The sequence below is a fragment of the Notamacropus eugenii genome, chromosome 5 (assembly GCF_028372415.1).
Source record: "Notamacropus eugenii isolate mMacEug1 chromosome 5, mMacEug1.pri_v2, whole genome shotgun sequence".
Classification (NCBI taxonomy): Eukaryota; Metazoa; Chordata; class Mammalia; order Diprotodontia; family Macropodidae; genus Notamacropus; species Notamacropus eugenii.
The window spans coordinates 416,476,438-416,496,946 of NC_092876.1; the positions used below are offsets into that span (position 1 = coordinate 416,476,438).

General features: G+C 37.3%; 1 protein-coding gene and 2 pseudogenes across 1 annotated transcript in view; all 3 read right to left on the reverse strand.

Annotated features, from left to right (window-relative positions):
- UBASH3A (ubiquitin associated and SH3 domain containing A) overlaps nucleotides 1-20,509 on the reverse strand; it is a 108,004-nt gene that overhangs the window by 57,708 nt on the left and 29,787 nt on the right. The window contains exon 4 of the mRNA XM_072614879.1: nucleotides 19,652-19,850. Within this exon, the coding sequence (XP_072470980.1) occupies nucleotides 19,652-19,850 (199 nt within the window). The remainder of the gene's footprint in view (nucleotides 1-19,651; nucleotides 19,851-20,509) is intronic.
- LOC140503908 (ubiquitin-associated protein 2-like pseudogene) lies at nucleotides 16,544-17,467 on the reverse strand (annotated as a pseudogene).
- On the reverse strand, nucleotides 17,327-19,586 carry LOC140507025 (ubiquitin-associated protein 2-like pseudogene; annotated as a pseudogene).

A 20,509-nucleotide genomic window follows, 5' to 3' on the forward strand; every position in this document is an offset into this window, starting at 1 on the left:
GAACGGATAAAGACATTTCATTTAAAATAACTAGAGAATGTACAAAATACTTGGGCAGTGTGCCTATCAAGACACACATATGAAATAGAGGGGTACAACTAAAGAACATTCCTAGTACAAATAAAGCTAGATCTTAATAATTGGAGTAATTTTAGTTGTTCATTCGAAGGTCAAATCAATAAGAAAAAATGACAATGCTACCTAAATTATTTTACTTATTCAATGGAATACTGTAATGCTAATATAAGGTTAATGGTAGGTAGGGGGAAGAGTTAAAGATCTTCTCTGCCCTTAATAGGCCTCAGATATCTTTTGTTAACTTCTAATGAGACACTGGATTATGAGAGTCATGTCCTTCAGCTCTGAAAAGTGCTTATGTACTTTGAGGTGAGGTTTTACTTTGGGAGCAGATGAGTGGTATGCCAGAGGAGACTCTGGGTAGCTAAGGATCTCTCTGGTTTTGAAAATCCAGAGGTTGATACTTCTCTTTCTGCTAAGTATTTGTGTATTGTCTGTGGTCAGACAGTTGGAAGCCCTGTCTAATTTCTAGTTGTTCTGAAGTTCAGGGTGCTGACTTTTCTCCCTGAACTAAGTGAATGATATGTGTGCTTGATTAAAGTGACTGTTGACCCCTCAAAAGTTGCTTTCCTTTTAGAAAAGCAGATCTAAGAACCTATACAACAGGCCCTCCTGTGTATGCCAGAGTCCTTGCTGTTACATTATGGAGTGGTCTAGTCAGGCAGGATCTGCAAACTAAAAGGAAAGTGTAGGGGCTGGGATAATTGTTCATTGTTTCCCAGTTGTGGTGGCTATGGTTCTGCAGAGCCCTGGAGCAGACCCAGGAAAGAGCCAGGAGAGGCTGGCTCCTGCTGGAGGAGGAGGAAACGTGGTGCTGAATTCTCAGCAAAGGGCAGGATGAAAATGGAGCAGCAAGGCAGGAGAGCTGAGTGTACTTTTGGTTGCCTTCTCTTGGGATGGGTTGGGACCCAGTGGGGTGGAGTTACCTAAGGTGGGTGGAGCAGAAATACTGTGTACTCCCAATGACCCCACCCTGTTGCCCAGCCATCCCTCAGGACTTGGAAGTGGGGACTGGAGCAGTGGTAAGACTGGGCCTTGGCTCATTAGAGTCTGCACCTGAGAGTGACAGGAGGAAGCCTGAAAGGGTAGTGTGGGGAGGACACACCCCCAATAAGGACTTTATTTGGACATTTTGTTTTGGATTGAGGAAGGAGGAGCTGGTAGCTCATTCCTCAAAGATCAACCCCCAAAGAATGACGTTATGTTATGTTATTTATTCTGCAAATGTGAAGTTCATGACGTGGGAATTATATTGTATTTATTTAAGAAATGTTAATGTCTGTTGCCTATGTAATGGAGGTGAAAGATCTTGGGGCCCAACGTAATACTGATGTAAGGTTAATGATGGGTGGGGGAAAGCTAAAGATCTTCCCTGCTCATTAATAGGCCTCAGATACCTTTTGTTAATTTTTAATGAGGCACTTAGTCATGGGTCAAAGTCATGCCCTCCAGCTCTGAAAAGTGTGTGTGTATGTATATATACATATGTATATATATACATGTATATATACATATATACACACACATATATACACATACATACACATATACACACACACACACACACACACACATACACACCCATATATATGTACTCTGAGATGAGGTTTTACTTTGGGGATTATTCCTCTTTGGAGGAAGGTTCATGTGCCCCCTGGCTTTGAAAACCCAGATGTTGGTGCTTCTCTCTCTGGTACCTAAGTATGTATATAATGGTCAGACAGTTGGATCTGTCTATTGATCTGTGATGTATGTATTGCTTATGGTCAGACAGTTAGAAGCCCTGTCTGTTGGTCTTTATTTCTCTGTTTGTATTATCCGTGTTGGCATGTAATTAAAGACGATTGCTGACCCCTCAAAAGTTGCTTTTCTTTTAGAGAAGCAAATCTAAGAATCTGGGCAGTAGGCCCTCCTATGTATGCTGGGGTGCTTACTGATGCAAATACTAGTTATTCTTTTATAAAACTGGAAAGTCGTATACCAAAGCACTAATTTATAGAACTGGAAGAATAGTAATGAAATTCACCTGGAGGAATTAAAATTCACAAATCTTAAGGAAATAATGAAAAAAAAAGTAGGAAGGAAGGGGACCTTATAGTATCTGATCTCAAATGATAGACATTACAGAGAAGTAATCATCAAAATGATGTCATATTAGTTAAGAATCAGTGAGACTGATCAGTGGAACAGATTCAATATTCAATATAAAGAAGAAAATGAAGAAAATAAGTGTTGTGTTCAATAAACTCCATTTCATTTCTTGGGGTGGGGTGTGGGCTAGGTTAAGGCTTAAATATTTGAAAAAATTTCTGGAAAAACTAGAAAGCAGTTTGCCAGAAATTAGGCAACATTTCATAGTATAAAAAGATAAAACTCCAAATACATAGACATAAAAGGTAACATCACAAGCAAATCAAAGGCGCAAGGAAGAAGTGATCTTTAAAATCTGTGGATAGAAGAAGAATGCATGACCAAATGCAGGAAAGAGAAAATCACGGAAAATAACATGGACAATTTTGATCAGATAAAATAAAAAAATACAGTGGCCGTCAGATTGGAAAAGATCAGTTTACACCCTCATCCTAAAGAAGGGCAATGCCACAGAAAGTTCAAATTACATAACAATTGCACTCATTTCACATTCCAGTAACATTATGCTTAAGATTTTGCAAGGTAGGCTTCAACAATATGTGAACTAATAATTACTGGAAGGGAAAGTTGGTTTTCCAAGAGGCAGAAGAACTAGAGACCAAATTGCCAACATACACTGGATTATGGAAAAAGCAAGGGAATTCTAGGAAAAAGTAATCTACGGTTTCATTGACTAGAGTCAAATCTTTGTATAGATCACAACAAAATATGTCAAATTCTCAAAGAAAAGGGAGTGCAAGATCATCTTGATTTTGTCCATCCTTCATTCCTGAAGAGGACCAATGACTTTAGTAAGATGGTGTCTTGACTTGCAAATGAATTTGATTTAAGTGAGGCAGAATTGTGCAAAGTCCTCAGCCTCATTCTGTCCCCAAGAGGTCAAGGCAACTGGCAATGACCTCAGATGCAATAGGAGACCTTTATCTTTTTATACTAAGGTCTTTCCCAGATCTCAGTTTGTCTGAGGCAATACCCATTTAGTAATTAAAGGCTAGGTAAGAATTGAGGCAAAAGATGACCTTGTTTGCCATCATAAAAGAATCAGTTTGGTTAGGGAAGACTCTCAGAGTTTCTGGCTAGAATAGAAATAATTGCTATTTATACTGACCTTGTGCCATCAAAAGCCAAACAATGAGCAAGTCAAGCTTGGGATGGGACCCATTATTGGCCAACCAATAAAGACTAAATTGCCAACATTCACTGGATTATAGAGAAAAAAAGAGATTTCTAGAAAAAAAAAAAAACATGTACTTCTGCTTCATTGACTGTACTAAAGCCTTTGATTGTGTGGATCACATCAAAATATGGCAAGTCCTCAAAGAGATGGGAGTATCAGGTCATTTTACTTATCTCTTGAAGATCCAGTAGGAAGCAATAGTTAGAACCAAACATAGAATAACTAATTAGTTTAAAATTGGAAAGGGGATATGACAAGGCTGTATATTGTTACCTTATTTATTTAATTTGTATGCAGAGTACATCATGCAAAATGACAGGCTGGATAATTTAAAAGCTGGAATTAAAGTTGCTGGGAGAAATATAAACTATCTCAGATATGCAGTTAGTATCATTTTGAAGCAGAAAGTGAAGAGAAATTAAGGAATCTATTTATGAGTGTGAAAGAGGACAGTGTAAAAGCTGACGAAGTTTATCATTAAAAAAAACAACTATGCCAACTTGTCCCATTACTTCGTGGCAAATAGAGGAAGAAGAAAGTGAAGCAGTATCAGATTTTATATTCTTGGGCTCAAAGATCACTGCAGACAATGCTTGTTCCTGGAAAAGAAAGCTATGGTGAATCTGGACAGTATACTAAAAAGAAGAGATATCACCTTGCTGACAGAGGTCTTTATAGTCCAAGCCATGGTTTTTCCAGTAGCTATATATGCCTGTGAGAGTTGGGCTATAGGAAAAGCTGAGAACTGTGAAATCTATGCTTTTAAATTGTGGTGTTGGAGAAGACTTTTGAGAGTCCCTTGGACAGCAGGAAGATCAAATCAGTCAATATTTAAAGAAATTAATTCAGGATATTGGCTAGAAAGTCATATATTGAAGCTAAAGATGAAATACTTTTGATAACTGATAAGAAGATGGGACTCATTGGAAAAGACTCTCATCTAAGGAAATATTGAAGGCAATAGAAAAAGGGCACGGCACAGGATGAGATGGATAGACAGTGTTATGGAAGCAATAAACATGAACTTGGACAGACTTTGAGATAGTGGTGGATAGAAGGGCTCAGTATGCTGTGATCCATGGAGTGACGAAGAAGCACACATGAATGAATGAAAGAAGCAGATCTATTCAGTTGATAATTAGAAGGCAATTCCCAGATATCTGGGGGAAAAATCTTTGCAGAAATACATGAAATGACTCATTTCTTCACATTTGACTCAGTTTCTTATATTTCTTGGAAACAAGATCTTTATTTGAGACACTTATTTAACTGATAGAACTCTGCAGGCGGTAGAATCAAACCATGCTCACTAATCATTGTTAAAATGATTGCTGTGTAATGTAAGTTGTTATTTAATCCTTTCTCTATATCAATCTAAAGTTTCTCTTAGAGAAAGTCTTCCCACTACCTGACCTTCCAGTGGAGGGCGTCATCCCTTAGAAGACAGTGATAGGAGAAGTCCAAGACCATTTTACCACTGGCTATTCTCAATTCTCATTCACACTTTGGCTCTTATTCTATTGCTTTATAACCCTGGTCTTATCATTCTTCACTGGGAACTCTGGGCCAGAAACCATGCTTCCCATATGTATCCTATTGACTTCTATTTGCATCAATAACATCTTTTCACCTACGCTATGACTAAATTCATAATCTGCCCCTCTGCCCTTCAGGTATAATTATATTAAAAAAACCCAACAACCCCAAATCCTCATTCCTATGTGTCTCTAACTGCTGAATGTACAAACTGATCTGTCTTAAATACTATATACTTTTCTACTCCTTGTTTTTTGGGGAAAATGAAGACATAAGCTAAATTTCACAGTAAATAATTCTCCCTGGGGTTTAGGTGAAGGGCATAAAAAACCACAAACAATAAGACAAAAACAGTCCTTTCTCTTTGGAGGTTAGTCTCCCCAGGACAAAACTTGTCTTATTTTTGTTAATGAGTTCAGATTTAAGAGAGAACTCCCTTACCTGAGAAGGAAGTGGTGACAGCTCTTCTCTGAGTGGAGGGGTTATTCGCTGTATTTTTACACTAATAAATCTAGAATGGTTTTGAATCTATTTTGAAGTAGTTTCAGCACATCTGTTGCTTTTGAAGCTAAGCATGAATAAATTGCCAAAACACAACAGAGATTAAGTGACTTGCTCAAAGTCTTTCAGGTGGAATTCAAACCTACGTTGTCTGAATCTGAATCCTTGAGTATTTTTACTATGCTATGATACTTTCCTATTAACACACAGTGATAGAGATTGGGAAAAGGATTGTATTTACCATTTTATTGACAGTTGGAAATCCAGGTTGAGGAAACTCCTACTAAGGATTGGCTCCTTCAAAGGCAGGACTTAGACTCAGGTGTTCCTGATCTGAGACTGGCTCTCTAGCTAGTATACTATGCTGACTTTCCTGTCAACCCTCTTTAATATCTGACATGAAGAGACCTAAGACAGTTTCCCATGAGGCTCCTTTAACAAAGTAAGTCTTGATGGCAGCATTTACCTGATAATCAGAGTGAATTGGGTTTTGAGAGTGAGTTAGCATTTCACAGTTTACTTTTAAGTTGGCTGGTCTATGGCCCTATGAAGGGCACCTTTTGGTTGCATAATCAAACTCCAACTGTAAAGGAGTAAGAATGACAATAATATCCAACTGAACAACTTAGAGATTAGACAGCACTACAGCTGAGTCAGATATATACACTATAAATGTCACGTATGAAAATATCAAGTGTTTATGCGCAATCTCTGAACCACCAGAGGTGAGAAATACAACCCATTAAAATACTATAGTTTTGGGAGACATCCCAAATGATAATTCACTAACCATGAAGGTGGGGTGGCTGTAAGACATTAGAAATCAGTACACTTGGGAAAGGACAGATTTCCCTTGATAGTTATTATACAGGAGAAAACCTTTGATTTCTGAATCAATCTTAAGCTCTTTTTTTTCTTGCTTTTCTTCTTTTAAACAATGACTACACCAAAGACTCCAGCTTCTGTAATAAGAACTCATGATTTGACAAAAACTACTGGGAAAACTGGAAAATAGTACGGCAGAAACTAAGCATAGACCAACATCTCATACCACATACCAAGATAAGACCAAAATGGGTATATGATTTAGACATAAAGGGTGATACCATAAGCAGATTAGGAGGGGAAGCAATATTGTAGCTGTCAGATCTATGGAGAAGGGAAGAATTTATGACCAAACAAGAGATAGAGAACTTTGTAAAATGTAAAATGGATAATTTTGATTATATCAAATTGAGAAGTTTTTGCATAGACAGAACCAATGCATCCAAGATTGGAAAAAAAGCAGAAAGCTGGGAAATAATTTTTATGGCCAGTGTTTCTGATAAAGATCTCATTTCTAAAATGTGTAGAGAACTACATCAAATTTTTTTTTTATTTTGTAATGTTTAACAATCACTGCCATACAATTGTGATTTTATCCCCCCCACCTGCCCCCCACTCCCCCCCTCCCTCCCCACGACTGCATACAATTCTGTATAGATTCTACATATACTTTCCTATTGAGTATATTTTCACTATAGTCATGCTATGTAGTCAGACTAAGATAAATGAAAGAAATCGTATAACAAATCAGAACATGATACACAAACACATACACATACACAAACATGATCTGCTACAATATGTGAGTGACTTCCATATTTCTCTCTCTGAGTGTGGCAGGCATTTTGCCTTGAGATCCTCCATTGGGATTTTTTTTTTTTTTTTTTTTGGTAAGAAGTTCTTGTGTTATTACAAAAATCTAAGTCTACCAGAAAAAACTCTCACACACTGTGGTTGTTGCTGTGCATAAAGTTCTCCTGGTTCTGCTCCTTTCGCTCAGCATCAGGTCATATAAGTCCTTCCAGGCCTCTCTGAAGTCTTCTTGTTCATCATTTCTTATGGCACAATAGTACTCCATTACATTCATATACCATAATTTATTCAGCCATTCCCCAATTGATGGACATCCCCTTGACTTCCAGTTTTTGGCAACTACATAGAGTGCTGCTATAAATATTTTTGTACATGTGGGACCCTTTCCCATTTTTATGATCTCTTGGGGATATAGTCCTAGTAGCGATATTGCTGGGTCAAAGGGTATGCACATTTTTGTAGCCCTTTGGGCATGAACTGCATCAAATTTACAAAAATACAAGTTATTCTCCAATTGATAAATGGTCAGGGGATATGAACAGGCAGTTTTCAGATGAAGAAATTAAGGCTATTTATAGTCAGGTGAAAAAATGCTCTGAATCACTATTAATTGGAGAAGTCCAGGTTAAAACAACTCTGAGGTACCACCTCACATCTATGAAATTGACTAATATGACAGAAAAGGAGAGTGGTGGATGTTGGAGAAGGTGTGGGAAAATTGGAATGCTGGTGCATTGTTGGTGGAGTTGTGGGATGCTCTGTTCATTCTGGAGAGCAATTAGGAGTTGTGTCCAAAAGGCTATGGGGCTTTGATCCAGTAGTGCCACTGCTGGGTACATATTCTAAAGAAATCATGAAGAATGAAAAAAGACCCACATGTATAAGGATATTTATGGCAACTCTTTTTGTGGTGGCAAGGAATTGGAGGATGAGGGGATGCCTATTGGTTGGAGAATGGCTGAGCAGGTTGTGGTGTGTGAATGTGGTGGAGTACTGTTGTGCTATAAGAAATAATGAGTAGGCAGATTTCAGAAAAACCTGGAAAGACATAAACTGATGCTAAATGAAGTGAGCAGAACCAGGAGGGCATTGTACACCATGGCAGCAACATCATGTGATGACTGACTATGATAGACTTGGCTCTTCTTGGCAGTGCAATGGTAGTCAATTCCAAAAGACTCATAATGGAAAATGCTATCCATATAAAGAGAAAGAACTCTGGAATTTGAATGCAGATCAAAGCGTACTATTTTTACTTTTAAAATTATTTTCTTTTTTGCGATTTTTTTTCCTTGTGTTCTGATTCTTCTTTCAGAACATGACTGATGCAGAAATATGTTAAATATGGTTGTACATGTATAGCCTATATTGGATTGCTTACTGTCTTGGGGAGGGGAGAGGGAAGGTAAGGAGGGGAAAAATTTGGAAATCAAAATCTTATAAAGTGAATCTTGAAATTTTTAAAAAAAGGATATAAATTTTTGGAAAAAATAAAAGTTGAGGATTAAAAAAAAATTAAATTAAGTTAAACAAACCAGTGATGACATTGCTATCACAGCTAGGAAAGAGGCAAGACCAGTATAATAATTTGCTCTGCATAGCAAGTCCTAGAAAATCATAGTGAAATTTCATTGCCTGGAGAAGTGCATCAGTGCTGTATGCCAGTTTCATGATGGCATGCTCACACAGGCTCTGTCTTAAGGACAATGCTCTAATGCTTTTCCAGTTACCAATGGAATAAACCAGGGCTATGTGCTTGCTCCCATAATGTTTTCCACAATGATGTCAGATACCTTCAGTGAGGATGAAAATGACATCCAGGTCAGCTACTGGACTAATGGTAAGCTATTTAAATTGAAAAGGCTAGGTCCCTGGAAGGATACTAAGGTCTATGGCCCCTAAGCCCAGTAATTCACTCTAAATTAGGTCAGGATCAAGAGTCTCACAAGGGAATGTGAAAGAACATGCTTCAGGATTGGGGGTGTGGGTGTGTAAAGTCTAAGGTCACTCCTATTATACCTATTCATTTTAGATTAAAGAGCTCTAACACTCTAAGTTATAGTTTAAGCACACTTTTTGTTTTGCTGAATAATTACCCATTAAATTTAATTCACATTGATAGTTGCACCAAGGAATTCAGGACTTAACAAGAAAATTTTCTCCATTGTAGTTATTTGGAAGGTATGAACCAAACAATTCCTGTTTAGCAGACTTAAGGAAAGGAGGGATCTTTGCCTTTGAATCATAAATGAAAGTCATAGGTCACTGCTTGTAAAGGGGAACATGGAGCTCTGCTAGAGCAAGAATGCAGTCCAGTTCTACTGTTTTGACCCTTTTAGTGTTACTGACTATTCATGACCCTATTTGGGGCTATCTTGGTAAAGAAACTAGAGTGGTTTGACATTTCCTTCTCCAGATAAGAAAACTGAGGCAAACAGAATTAAGCGACTTGCTCAGGGTCACACAGCCAATAAAGTGTCTGAAGATGAGTCTTCCTGACTCAATTTTATCTACTGTGCTACTTAGCTGCCCTCTAGTGTTGCTAAATGCAACTAAAGCCCCTTTGTGACTACTTGATCTTTCTTTTTTGGGGTGTGGGGGGTGGAGTTTTAAAATATCTTTTGTTTTTATTTTTTATCAGTAGCTTTTATTTTTAAACTCTTCATTTCCTTTAAAAATGAAATCTATTTTTTTACACTTAGTTTTCCCTTTCACCTCCCCATAAAACAACAAAAAAGAAAAAAAATAAAGAAAATCCCCAAAACAAATATGTATGACCCGTGAAAAACAAATTCTCACATTGGTTATCTGCAAAAATAGATAACTTATTCTGTCTTTAAGTCTATCATATCTCTGGTAAAAGGTGGGTGGTATGTTTTATCTTGATCCTCTGGAGTTGTGATTTATCATTGAATTGATCAGATTTCTGAAATAGTTCAAAGCTATTTTTCTCTATAATCATATCTTCATTGTATAAATTGTTCTCCCTATTCTCTTTACTTTGCATCAGTTCATAGAACCCTTTCCAGTTTCCTTTGAAACTATTCACTTTGACATTTCTTGTGGTACAATAATATTCCATTACAATTATATACTATAATTTGTTTAATTATTCCCTCATAGGTGGGCACCCCCTTTGTTTCCAGTTTGAGGCTAGTATGGAAAAGAAGCTGTTATAAATATATTTTTTTCATACACTTATGCACACACATCCTTTTTCTCTGTGATCTCTTTGGTTTAGTAGTACAGGCTGTTGAATTTGACGTTATTTGTATGGATGTGACCTAATATCCAGGGGAATAAAGAGAGTTGACAGGAATTTCATTTGGTCTAATTTAACTGGGAATGGAAAACAGGAGGTTAGGAAAATTCTATTGAGGGGACTCTAGTAAAATTAGGAAAAGGTCTAGACAGTCTATGAGGAGCTTATTTTAAATGGGTGCTGAACATGGATGTGGGAATGATTAACAAAAGAGAAAAAGATGTTGATTAGTTTCTAGTCATATCCTCTCTGTCTCTTTCTCCATGTATCCTAGTCTGTCTGTCTCTCTGCCTCTCTCTCTGTTTCTGTCTCTGTCTATCTGTCTCTCTGTCTCTCTCACACACACACATAGAGATACATAGATACACACTTCTTTTGAGGGATAAAAGGATAGTAGCAGCAGATGGCGCAGTAGCTTAGTGGGAGGCAGAGAGAAACAGCATCTGCAAAGATAGAGTGAAACAGAAACCAAAGCAGAAAGAACAGGCTCACTATAATATGACCCTGGGGCCATTAAGCATATGGGGAATGTACCATCTTTCAAAGGGCTGGACATCTATGGAATACTGTACTGCTTCATGTAGGGAGGGAGAGAATGATGAGAATGATCATACTACTTGATTTTCTCTTGTTATTTAATTTATTTGTAAGTTCCAATTACATGTTTTACTATTTGCTTTGTGGTTTCTACTAGGTAGAGTACTGGATGGAGGTTTTACATAATTGTGATTACCCAGAAGACCCTATACTGAATTTGGGAAAGCACAGAATCTCAGAGTCATATTATATAGAAAATGATAATTCACTTTATTATTAGCAACAATTGTTGACCTCTATATCAAGAACACTAAAAATTTTTTAAACTTCATAACAAACTTGTGAAGTAGGTCATTTAAGGATTATTCCATATTATACAAACGAGGCAGCTAAGAGTCAGAGAAATTAAGTGACTTGCCTGATGTCACACAGATACGTTCAAGTGACTCTTTTGACTTGAAATCCAGTTCTCATTTCATTACACCACAGCTAGGTCTACCTCTTTACTTCCTACCTCTTTATTTCCTATGTGAAATCACATTAAGAAGACCTGAGTTCTATTTTTAAAAACATTAAAAATAAAACAAGTTTTGTTTCCATTTTTATGTAAAATGCTGCTCTATATAATCAAGTAGCTGATGTGGAAGATTATGCCAGGATAAGGCATGAGACCAGACAATGTCTGATCCACTTGCAATTTCATTTGTCTAAAACAACCTTGTTTCCATTCAAGAACCGACACAAAATATGATCTTAGGGCACATGTATTTTCAACTTTTCCTGGGTTTTTATACTATATCTATCAGTTCTTAAAATACACATGAAAAAACCTAAAATTCCTAAAATATACCACCACTAAATCTGAGAATTGTTCCTTTTTTTGGACATTTTGTGAACCAAAAATGGTTCACATTTTTGGAAGGAAGTTGTACTTAAAATTTCAACTATCAGGTTCTATAGGCTAAAAGTATGTATACAAGACACTGAAGCTTCTGGTTCAAATGTGAAACACTTCTAAATAATGTGGAACGTGAATGTAATGGAATATTACTGTAAGACAAACATGATGAATACAGAGAAGTATAAAATAACTTACATGAATGAAAGTGAAGTAAGCAGAGCCAGGAAAATAATACACATAATATAGCTGTGCAAGTAGAAAAAACTCCTGAAAATAACCAAAAATGACTATTGTAAAATTATAAAGAACAAGTTGGCCCCAAAGAAGAGCTATGTGGAGGCACTTCCTCTTATTCCTTTGCAGACACTGGGGTAGGGACAGGATTCCTTGTATTTAAGGTATCACATATAGTGTCTGAGTTTTCAATGTATTGATCAGTTTTGTTCAATCCCCCCTCCCACCCCTGCTCTTTCTCCTTTGGGAAGCATCATAATGAAATGAAATTAAAACTAGAACTTCACGTCTCTGTAACACAAAGTATTATACCAAGATTTAAAAAATAATAAAGTATATTCAACTACATTGTTCTCATTAAAATATTATTAAATTTAAGATATTTCTTTAAATTTTATCTTATTCTTTTAACTTCTATTTTTGATATTTTTTATTATGAACCTAATGTAGTAGTACAGTAGCACATGCATTACACATATAATTTTAAAATAAATAAACACATTGGGATGCATTCAATAAAAAAAATTAAGTATACAATAAAAAAATGAAGACCACTGGTCTAGAAGTTACAATTTCAAATACTACTACTGTATGACCGTAGAAAATTACTTCACCTCTCTAAGCCTCAGTTTTCTTATATTTAAAATAAAGGAATTAGACTGGATAAACTCTAAGATCTCTTCTAGCTATAAATTTATGGTTCAATATATTTTCTTCTTACAATATTTCTGTCTTCTGGTTTCCACTGTAGCTTAGATTGTTCCTGAAAACACTCCATCTCTTAGTAGCATCTTTAATATAGGTTGCTTTTTCAGATTCTTTGATAAACAGGTACAAGAGAAAGAGGGGTTGTCAGATAAGTCTTGATTCCCGCTGCCGTTTTCATAGAATCATACAATTTTAGAGTAGAGGGGATCTTAGCAATCATCTATTCTAAGCCTTGTACAAATAGAATCCCAACTACAACATTCACAAGTGATCATCCAAATTCTACTTGAAGTTCTCCAATGTGAGTGAACCCATTATTTTCATTCCACTTTTGGATAGTTCTAATTATTAGGAAAATGTTCTTTATATTAAGCTCAAATTTGCCTCTTCACAACTTCTACTCTTTTTTCCTGGATCTGCCTTCTGAGGTTAAATGAAAACCCTCTTCTATATCACCTTTAAACATGAGAAGACAGGTACCACTACATCTTGGTTGCCCTCCTTTGGATGTTCAGGGTTATGCTGAAAGGCTGTGCTTAAACTCACTCTTTATTGTTAAATTTTTAGTGTGGGCCTATACACCTTAGAAATCAGTAAAGGCTATAATTTTTTCAATTGTCTAGACTTTAAAAAGTGGTGGAGAAAATGTTAATACTGTAGGTTAAGCTTAAAAGTATGTAATGTGTTTTTGGAGAGTTGATTATTAAATACTTGCCAGTGCACCCTGATTGTCCTCTAGCTTTTTAGGTAGTTAGATGGCACAGTGATTCCACTGGACTTGGAGTCAGGAAGACTTGATTTCAAATGCAGTCTCAGACACCTACTAGCTACGTGATCTTATGCAAGTCATTTCACCTCTTTGTGTCTTCATTTCAAAGATAAGGATGATAATAGGACCTACCTCCAAGGATTGTAGTGAGAATAAAATGAGATAATATTTATAAAGTACTTTGCAAACTTAAGGTGCTATATAAATGATAGATATTGTTAGCTATTGTTATCAATGTTCATCTAAAACATTGACAACTAGGACTGAATTCAATACTCCAGATATGGAGTATAGTGGTCCAACATGTTGAGATCAATCAATCAGGAAGTTTATATTAAGTGCTTGCTCTATAACTAGCTCTGTGCTAGGTGCTAGGGAAATATAATAATCAGTCTAGTTACAGGATAAACAAGATGGAGGACTAGACATTTTGTCTGATCTCCTCAACTTTTCAAAAACCTCTCCAAAACAGATATTATACATCAAAGACAAACTTGAGCAGTTTCCCAGAGCTATTTTCTCAAAAGGAGAGTCACATACAGCAGTGAAAAGTCAGTTCAAAAGAATCCCAGACATAATTGATAGAGCACAAGCACACACTCCAGGTATACACAGATACAGAGTCAATCACTTAAGGACGAAAGCAGTTTCTAGGAGTAAGACATGGGCACATCTGGTAGCAGGAAAGAGCCTGCTATGAAGTCAAGAGAATGCTAGCCCTGAAAGTTGAGAGTCAAGTCATGAAGAGGGGTATACTCTGGGAGACAAGCCAAGCAACCCACCCAGCTGATATGCTAAATCCAGGGATGAGCTTTGTGAAAAATCCATCAGGAGAGAAAGGATTTAGCCACATGTGATGCCTATATTTATATTTTCTCCTAGAGGGAAACGGGACACTCGAGGTTATTGAATAGGGGATTGATAAGATCAGATCTGTGTTTCAGGAAACTCACTTTGGGAGTTATTTGGAGTAGGGAGAGAATTAAGGCAGGCAAACAATGTGTGTAAAATAAAGGAAATGTGTGTGTATAAAAAAATTCACAACTGTTTGAATACATAGAGTAAGAGAAAATGAAAAATTTACAGTAAAGCTAAGTTTGAAAATGTGGAAGACTGGAACAAAAATGAGACAGGGTCAACCATAAATTCCTGGGACACTTTTACTGTCAATTTGATATTGCAACATTGAAGATTTGAAGTAATTTAGCCTAAATCCATCTCTTTCACAAGAATAGAAGAATAGCTATCCCCCATTTGATAAATGATCAAAAGATATGAACAGGCAGTTTTTAGAAGAAGAAATCAAGATTATTCATAGTCAAATAAAATGCTTTAATCACTCATAACTAAAGAAATGCAAATTAAAACAACTCCAAGGTATCATTAAATACCCATCAGAATGGTAAACATGATAGAAAAAATGATAAATACTGGAGGAGACATGGCAAAAGTAGAACACTAATGTACTGCTGGTGGAGTTGTGAACTGGTCCAATCATTTTGGAGAACAATGTGGAAATAGGTAAAAAAGGATATCAAATTGTGCATACTCTTTGACCCAGAAATATCACTTCTAGATCTATGTCCCAGAGATAAGAAAAAGTCTTTTTAATATACAAAAATATTTATAGAATCTCCTTTAATAATGGCAAAGAAATGGAAATTGAGGGATGCCCATCAACTGGGGAACATCTGAACAAATGATGATGGAATACTGTTGTAATATAAGAAACAATGATGAAGATAGTTTCAGAAAAGCCTAGGAAGACTTGTGTGAACTAATGTAAACTGAAGTGAGTGAGCAGAACCGGTAATTACAATGTTGTCATGATGATCAGCTGTGATTGGTTATTCACATCAGTACAATGAACCAAGACATTGCGAAGCACTTGTGGTAAACATGTTAACAATTTCCATAGACTCTGAGTGCACCCTGGAGGATATTTTTTCACTTTATTTTTCTTGCCTTTGTGTTCTTTGCAACATGGGTAAAATGGAAATATGTACATGTGTACAATGGGTATCAAATTTTTTGACTTCTCAATGAATAAGAGAGTAGTTTAAGGGAGGGAGAGAATTTGAATATCAAAATTTAAAAAAAAATGTTAAAAATAAATAACTTGGATAAAAAAAGCCTTTTAAAACACCAGAAAAAGATACATATGCTAATATATTTTCCCTAGTTCATAGAAAATAATATTACTTCATAGTGGTAATAGGACTTTTCTTTAAAAGTCCTTGTACCCACAGGAAAGAAATGTGGGATATTTGTGTCAAAATTTTGACTACTGTCATTGTTTAGGCAGAATGAAATATGGATCATGGAAGAGGGACTGAGAATCTGCTGCATGCACTAGAGAAAGTGCTAGAGCAGACCTGTACAACCTGTGGCCTGAAGTCTGCTTATACCAAAGGATTTCAGGTGGCGCATGAAAAATGGTCCTCTACATTTTGGTGTAGATCTGTGCTAGAGGAAGAATGAAGACTAATCTCATTTTCAATGCTTGTGTGCAAAAGAATTGGTGTTGAAGTGTGTCCAGAAGATGAGAAGGACAAGCGTGTTCCATTGGGTTGATAACGTGCCGCTGTGTGGACAGGTGGTAGTATTTATCACCCAATGAATATGTGTGCTGATTGGCTGTTAGCAAGAAAGCTGTAGATGTTGTGTCATCGAGAGGGGTTGTGCTGGGAGCAGAGGGTGAATCACATTTCACTGCATAACCAATAGCACCTTCAATAGATTTTGTGATCTATAACTCTGTGGCCTGCATAGAACTGACTTCTTCTTCTTCTTCTTCTTCTTCTTCTTCCTTTTTATTTTTTTGGTGTGAGTCAGATTATTCTGAGGAGATGAGGAGATGGATTCGGGATATCTCTAAGTCTGTGTGAATCTATTTTGGGAGGTATGGTTTGTTGACTGAATTGGGCTACTCTAGTAGCTAGAGGTCTGACTCTTTTTGGATGAAATTGTGGATATAGACTTACCTGGAGTGATAGTATTATGGTTGATTTGTAGTTGTAGTTTGCTTGTAGTTAGACTTGAGGGGTGGTCTTAGTGAAGTAAAAAGGAGAATAGACTCCAACTCAAACTATAATGACCCAGATTTAATATATCTGTTGAGCCAGGCATCTCCTCTGCCAGAGCAGGAATCTTTGAAGTCAGAGGCCTTTTTCATTTGCCACTGGTTTTGAACTGGCTGAAGGCAAGAGATATGGTTGTCTTAAGGCCCTGGGGACATCAGTGGAGCTGAGGTGGACTTGCTTGGCAATGGAGAGGAATGTGGCAGAGATGCAGCTGTGGAGGTGGTTATAGCAGGTGGCTCTTCCTGCAGGAACACCTCCATCATGGCTGAAGATGAGATGAAGCCCTAGTGCTTTGTGAAAGGGCTGTGGACTACTGAATCTGTTGGGTTCTTCAAATCACGCTGTATTAGCATTGGAAATTGTGTTGTAGAGTCCATGTTGCAAAAGAAAGTGGTAGTGCTCCCACCTGACAATGCTGGGCTGCTCCAAGAATTGAGAGCCTGTGGGGCTACCAACTTTAGCTTTGGTTACATTACTAGACCCCTTTCCTACCATGCTCACCATGCTATAATGGAAGAAAGTGCTTTCCTCTACAAGTTGTGACATGGTGCTCTCTCCTAAGTTACCAAATACCAGAGACTGGGCAAAGGAAGGAGCCTGAGATGGATTCAGATTGGTTGGTCCTTTCATTCTCCATTAAAGATGGCTTCCCTAATAAGTCAGCATGGTCATTCTTCAGACCAGTGGTGGTTGTCACATTTTCTGCAGGCAGAGACTCTGCAAACATATTAGTAAAGATCTTGGTCTCAGGATGATAGTCCTTCCAATCTTCTGTCCTCTATTCCTCTGTCACAGTGCTCCATCAGCTCCTCTCATCGTTTGACTCAAAAAGACCAGTATTGTTCCCCATATTGCCACTACTATGGCCATAGTTTTCATTGGTGTTGGGTTTTTTTTTAATTGTTTAGTCATTTTTTTAGTCATTTTTACTCTTTGCAACCTGATTTGGGGTTTTCTTGGCAAAGATACTGGAGTGGTTTGCTATTTCCTTTTCCAGCTCAATTTTACAAATGAGGAAACTGAGGCAAACAGGGTTAAGTGATTTACTGAGGGTCGCACAGATAGAAAGTGTCTGAGGTCACATTTGAACTCATGACGATGAGTCTTCTGACTTCAGGCCTGGCACTTTATCCACTGTAATACCTAGCTGTCTTTTGGTGTGGTTGATTCTGCATAACTGACTGGGTGAAAAGTTCCCATATGTTGAGCAGAAGACCAACCTTCCCTCCTATCAGAGTCACCTATGCCTCATCTGTGTCCACTTTGATCTCTTTCTGTGCCTCTTCCACATGGACCTTCAGTCTTAGCACCATCTAGTCCATTTTCCTGACCCTAAAACCCTCATCAGTGACTGATACCTCTTCCCTGCTTGGTGACTAGCTAAGTCTCCTACTAGAGTCTCTGTTTCAGTCTTGATTATCTTAGCCTTTCCATCTGTGCACCACTTTCTGCCCCAAACTCCCTTCTTTCTCCCAACCATTTCCCAGGAATGCATATCTGGGCTCTCTTCCAGCAGGACATTGATAATTCCATTGACATTTCCATTACAGTCATACAAAACAATCACATATTCATCCTGGATTTTGCCTGTGGTATCAATCAGTTGTCTCGCTTTCTCAAAGTCAGCATTGTTGAGGTTCAAAATCACGTGTGCAAGTCTGATCTGTTCTGCAGTGACTTGTAGCCTCTTCTTGTGCCACATCTGCTTCTCCATCTTTGTCTCCTCCCAGTTTCCCTGGACTCAGTGCTCACTGATGTCAACATTTTATAGTACATACAAATAACAGTGTTTGCAAGGTAGAATGCTCAGTTTCCTCCACACTGACATCCTGAGCCACACTAGCTCTGTCACACAAATCTCCTTCCCAATTGTACTTTAATCTGGTTTGGACAGTGTTTAAAAGCAAGCTTCTGAGTTTGACACTTGCTCTTTTTGCTGTTAAGAAAATGGCAGAAGTTGGAGCTGTGCAATTACTGAATTTTACTATAGCTGTGCAATGGAATGTAGTACTAGACTAAAACTGATCCTACCCAGAGTACTAGAAATTTATGCTACCATACACATTTTGTGCTATACATTGCACGCTAAACTACATCTAGAGCATTGTTTTGGGTTTCCTAGAGCTGTAATCTGCGAAAAGAGAAAATGGGGCTAGTGTGGTACGACACTTTCTTAATGAAACCATGATGGCTCTTTGCTAGATGCTCAGTAACCATTTCTTCAACAATCGATTATATAATTTTTCCAGGCATCAAAGTTAAGCCCACCAGTATTTAGTTTGCAAACTTTATCCTTTTTCATTTTTTGAAAATCATGAAAACATTTATCCTTCTTCGGTCATACAATGCCTCACCCATTCTCCATAATCACATGAACAGTACTGATAATGGTTCAGTCATTATATTCAACCAGCTCTTTTACTACCTGAGGATGTACTTTATCTGAGCCAAGTCACTTGAATTCATTTAGGGCAAGTAGGGGCTCTCATGTTATCTCCTCAATTATCTTGGGTATCAACTCCCTATTAGCTATTTTTTGCATTTCCAGTGGAAAGGTCATTCTCCTTAGTAGGGAAAACAGAAACAAAATGATAATTTAGTAGCTGTCCTCTCTCTGATTCAGTTAGTCCTGCCACCATCACTTAGCCGGCTTTCTTTCTTTAAAAATTAAATCTGTATATTCTGTTCAGATTCTAATTGCTGTCCTCATGGACCTCCATGTCATTTTTTCTTCCAAAAATAAATTCAGCACCTGTCTCACATTTGTCTTTTTTTTTTTTTTGCCCCTACCTTCTTATTCTTTTAACATCCTGGCCTCATAGTTTGTTTTTTTTTAACTACCTTCAGCTTCGATCACCCTGAGCGCACCCTACTGCTCTCTGTCTCCAGTTTACTTCAACCATACACTTGAACCGAATTACTCATACTTTAGATTCTCCCTTCCCCCTTTGCCATTAAGTGAATTTCCTCTGGATTTTAGAATTCCTTTTCATGGCTATGGTTCATCTTCATATCACAAATGAACAATTTTCTTATTGAACAATCTCTGTAGTTTCAATGGACAATGGTGGCCTACCTGACAATACAGATGCTTCCGTTGCAAAACTCATGGCAAATTCTCGAATAACATCGGCGGAGCTATCACTAATGAAGAATCCAAGGTAACTGATAGAAGAGTGGAGGCTCAAAGGGATAGTAGAAGGGAAAGAACTCAAAATTTTTTCACCAGCTCTCTTCAGGGCCTCATATAAATATTCCACTTTCTGGTCTTCACACTAAGAAAAAAAACAAGTAAAAAATGCACTGTCCCTGAGAGGAATCATACAAGCTATGAATATAATTAATAGATAAGTATGGTGTTTCCCATCAAAGTGAGACCCTTATTAAATAATCTTTCATCTGTGGATTCATTTTACAGTTTGGAGTACAAGCAGCTGCTCCTCTTTCCACCCATTTTCCTTATACCACAAGTCAGGATCCTTTCTTTTTTTAAATTTTCATTTTGAGCACCTGGAGCATTCCTTCTCACATATTAGCTTCCAGAAAAGCTATTTTTTATTGAGTATATTATCCCATAGGTTAATTCATGTGTAAAGAATACAAATGACCATAAAACATGCCTGGAGTGCACATATGTAAAAAGATGAGGATGTATGGCCAGTGTAATACACCTCTAGTGTTTCCAGACTTCCAATGTTTTCTGGCAGTACCATTACACTTTTTACTGTTATCCATTATCAGTGTTTCATCTTTGTTCTTTACTGAGTATGGCATCTCCTGTCATCTCTATTGGGTATCTGCACTGACAAGTTTCTTCCACCTTAAGTGCTTTAGCTCTTCAGGAAAATTTTCTGGGATCTTTGTTCCCATCTACTGCAGTGGAGTGACTAGAAAATCTCTCCCTGGCAAAGGCAGGCAAAGAAGTCTTTAGTCC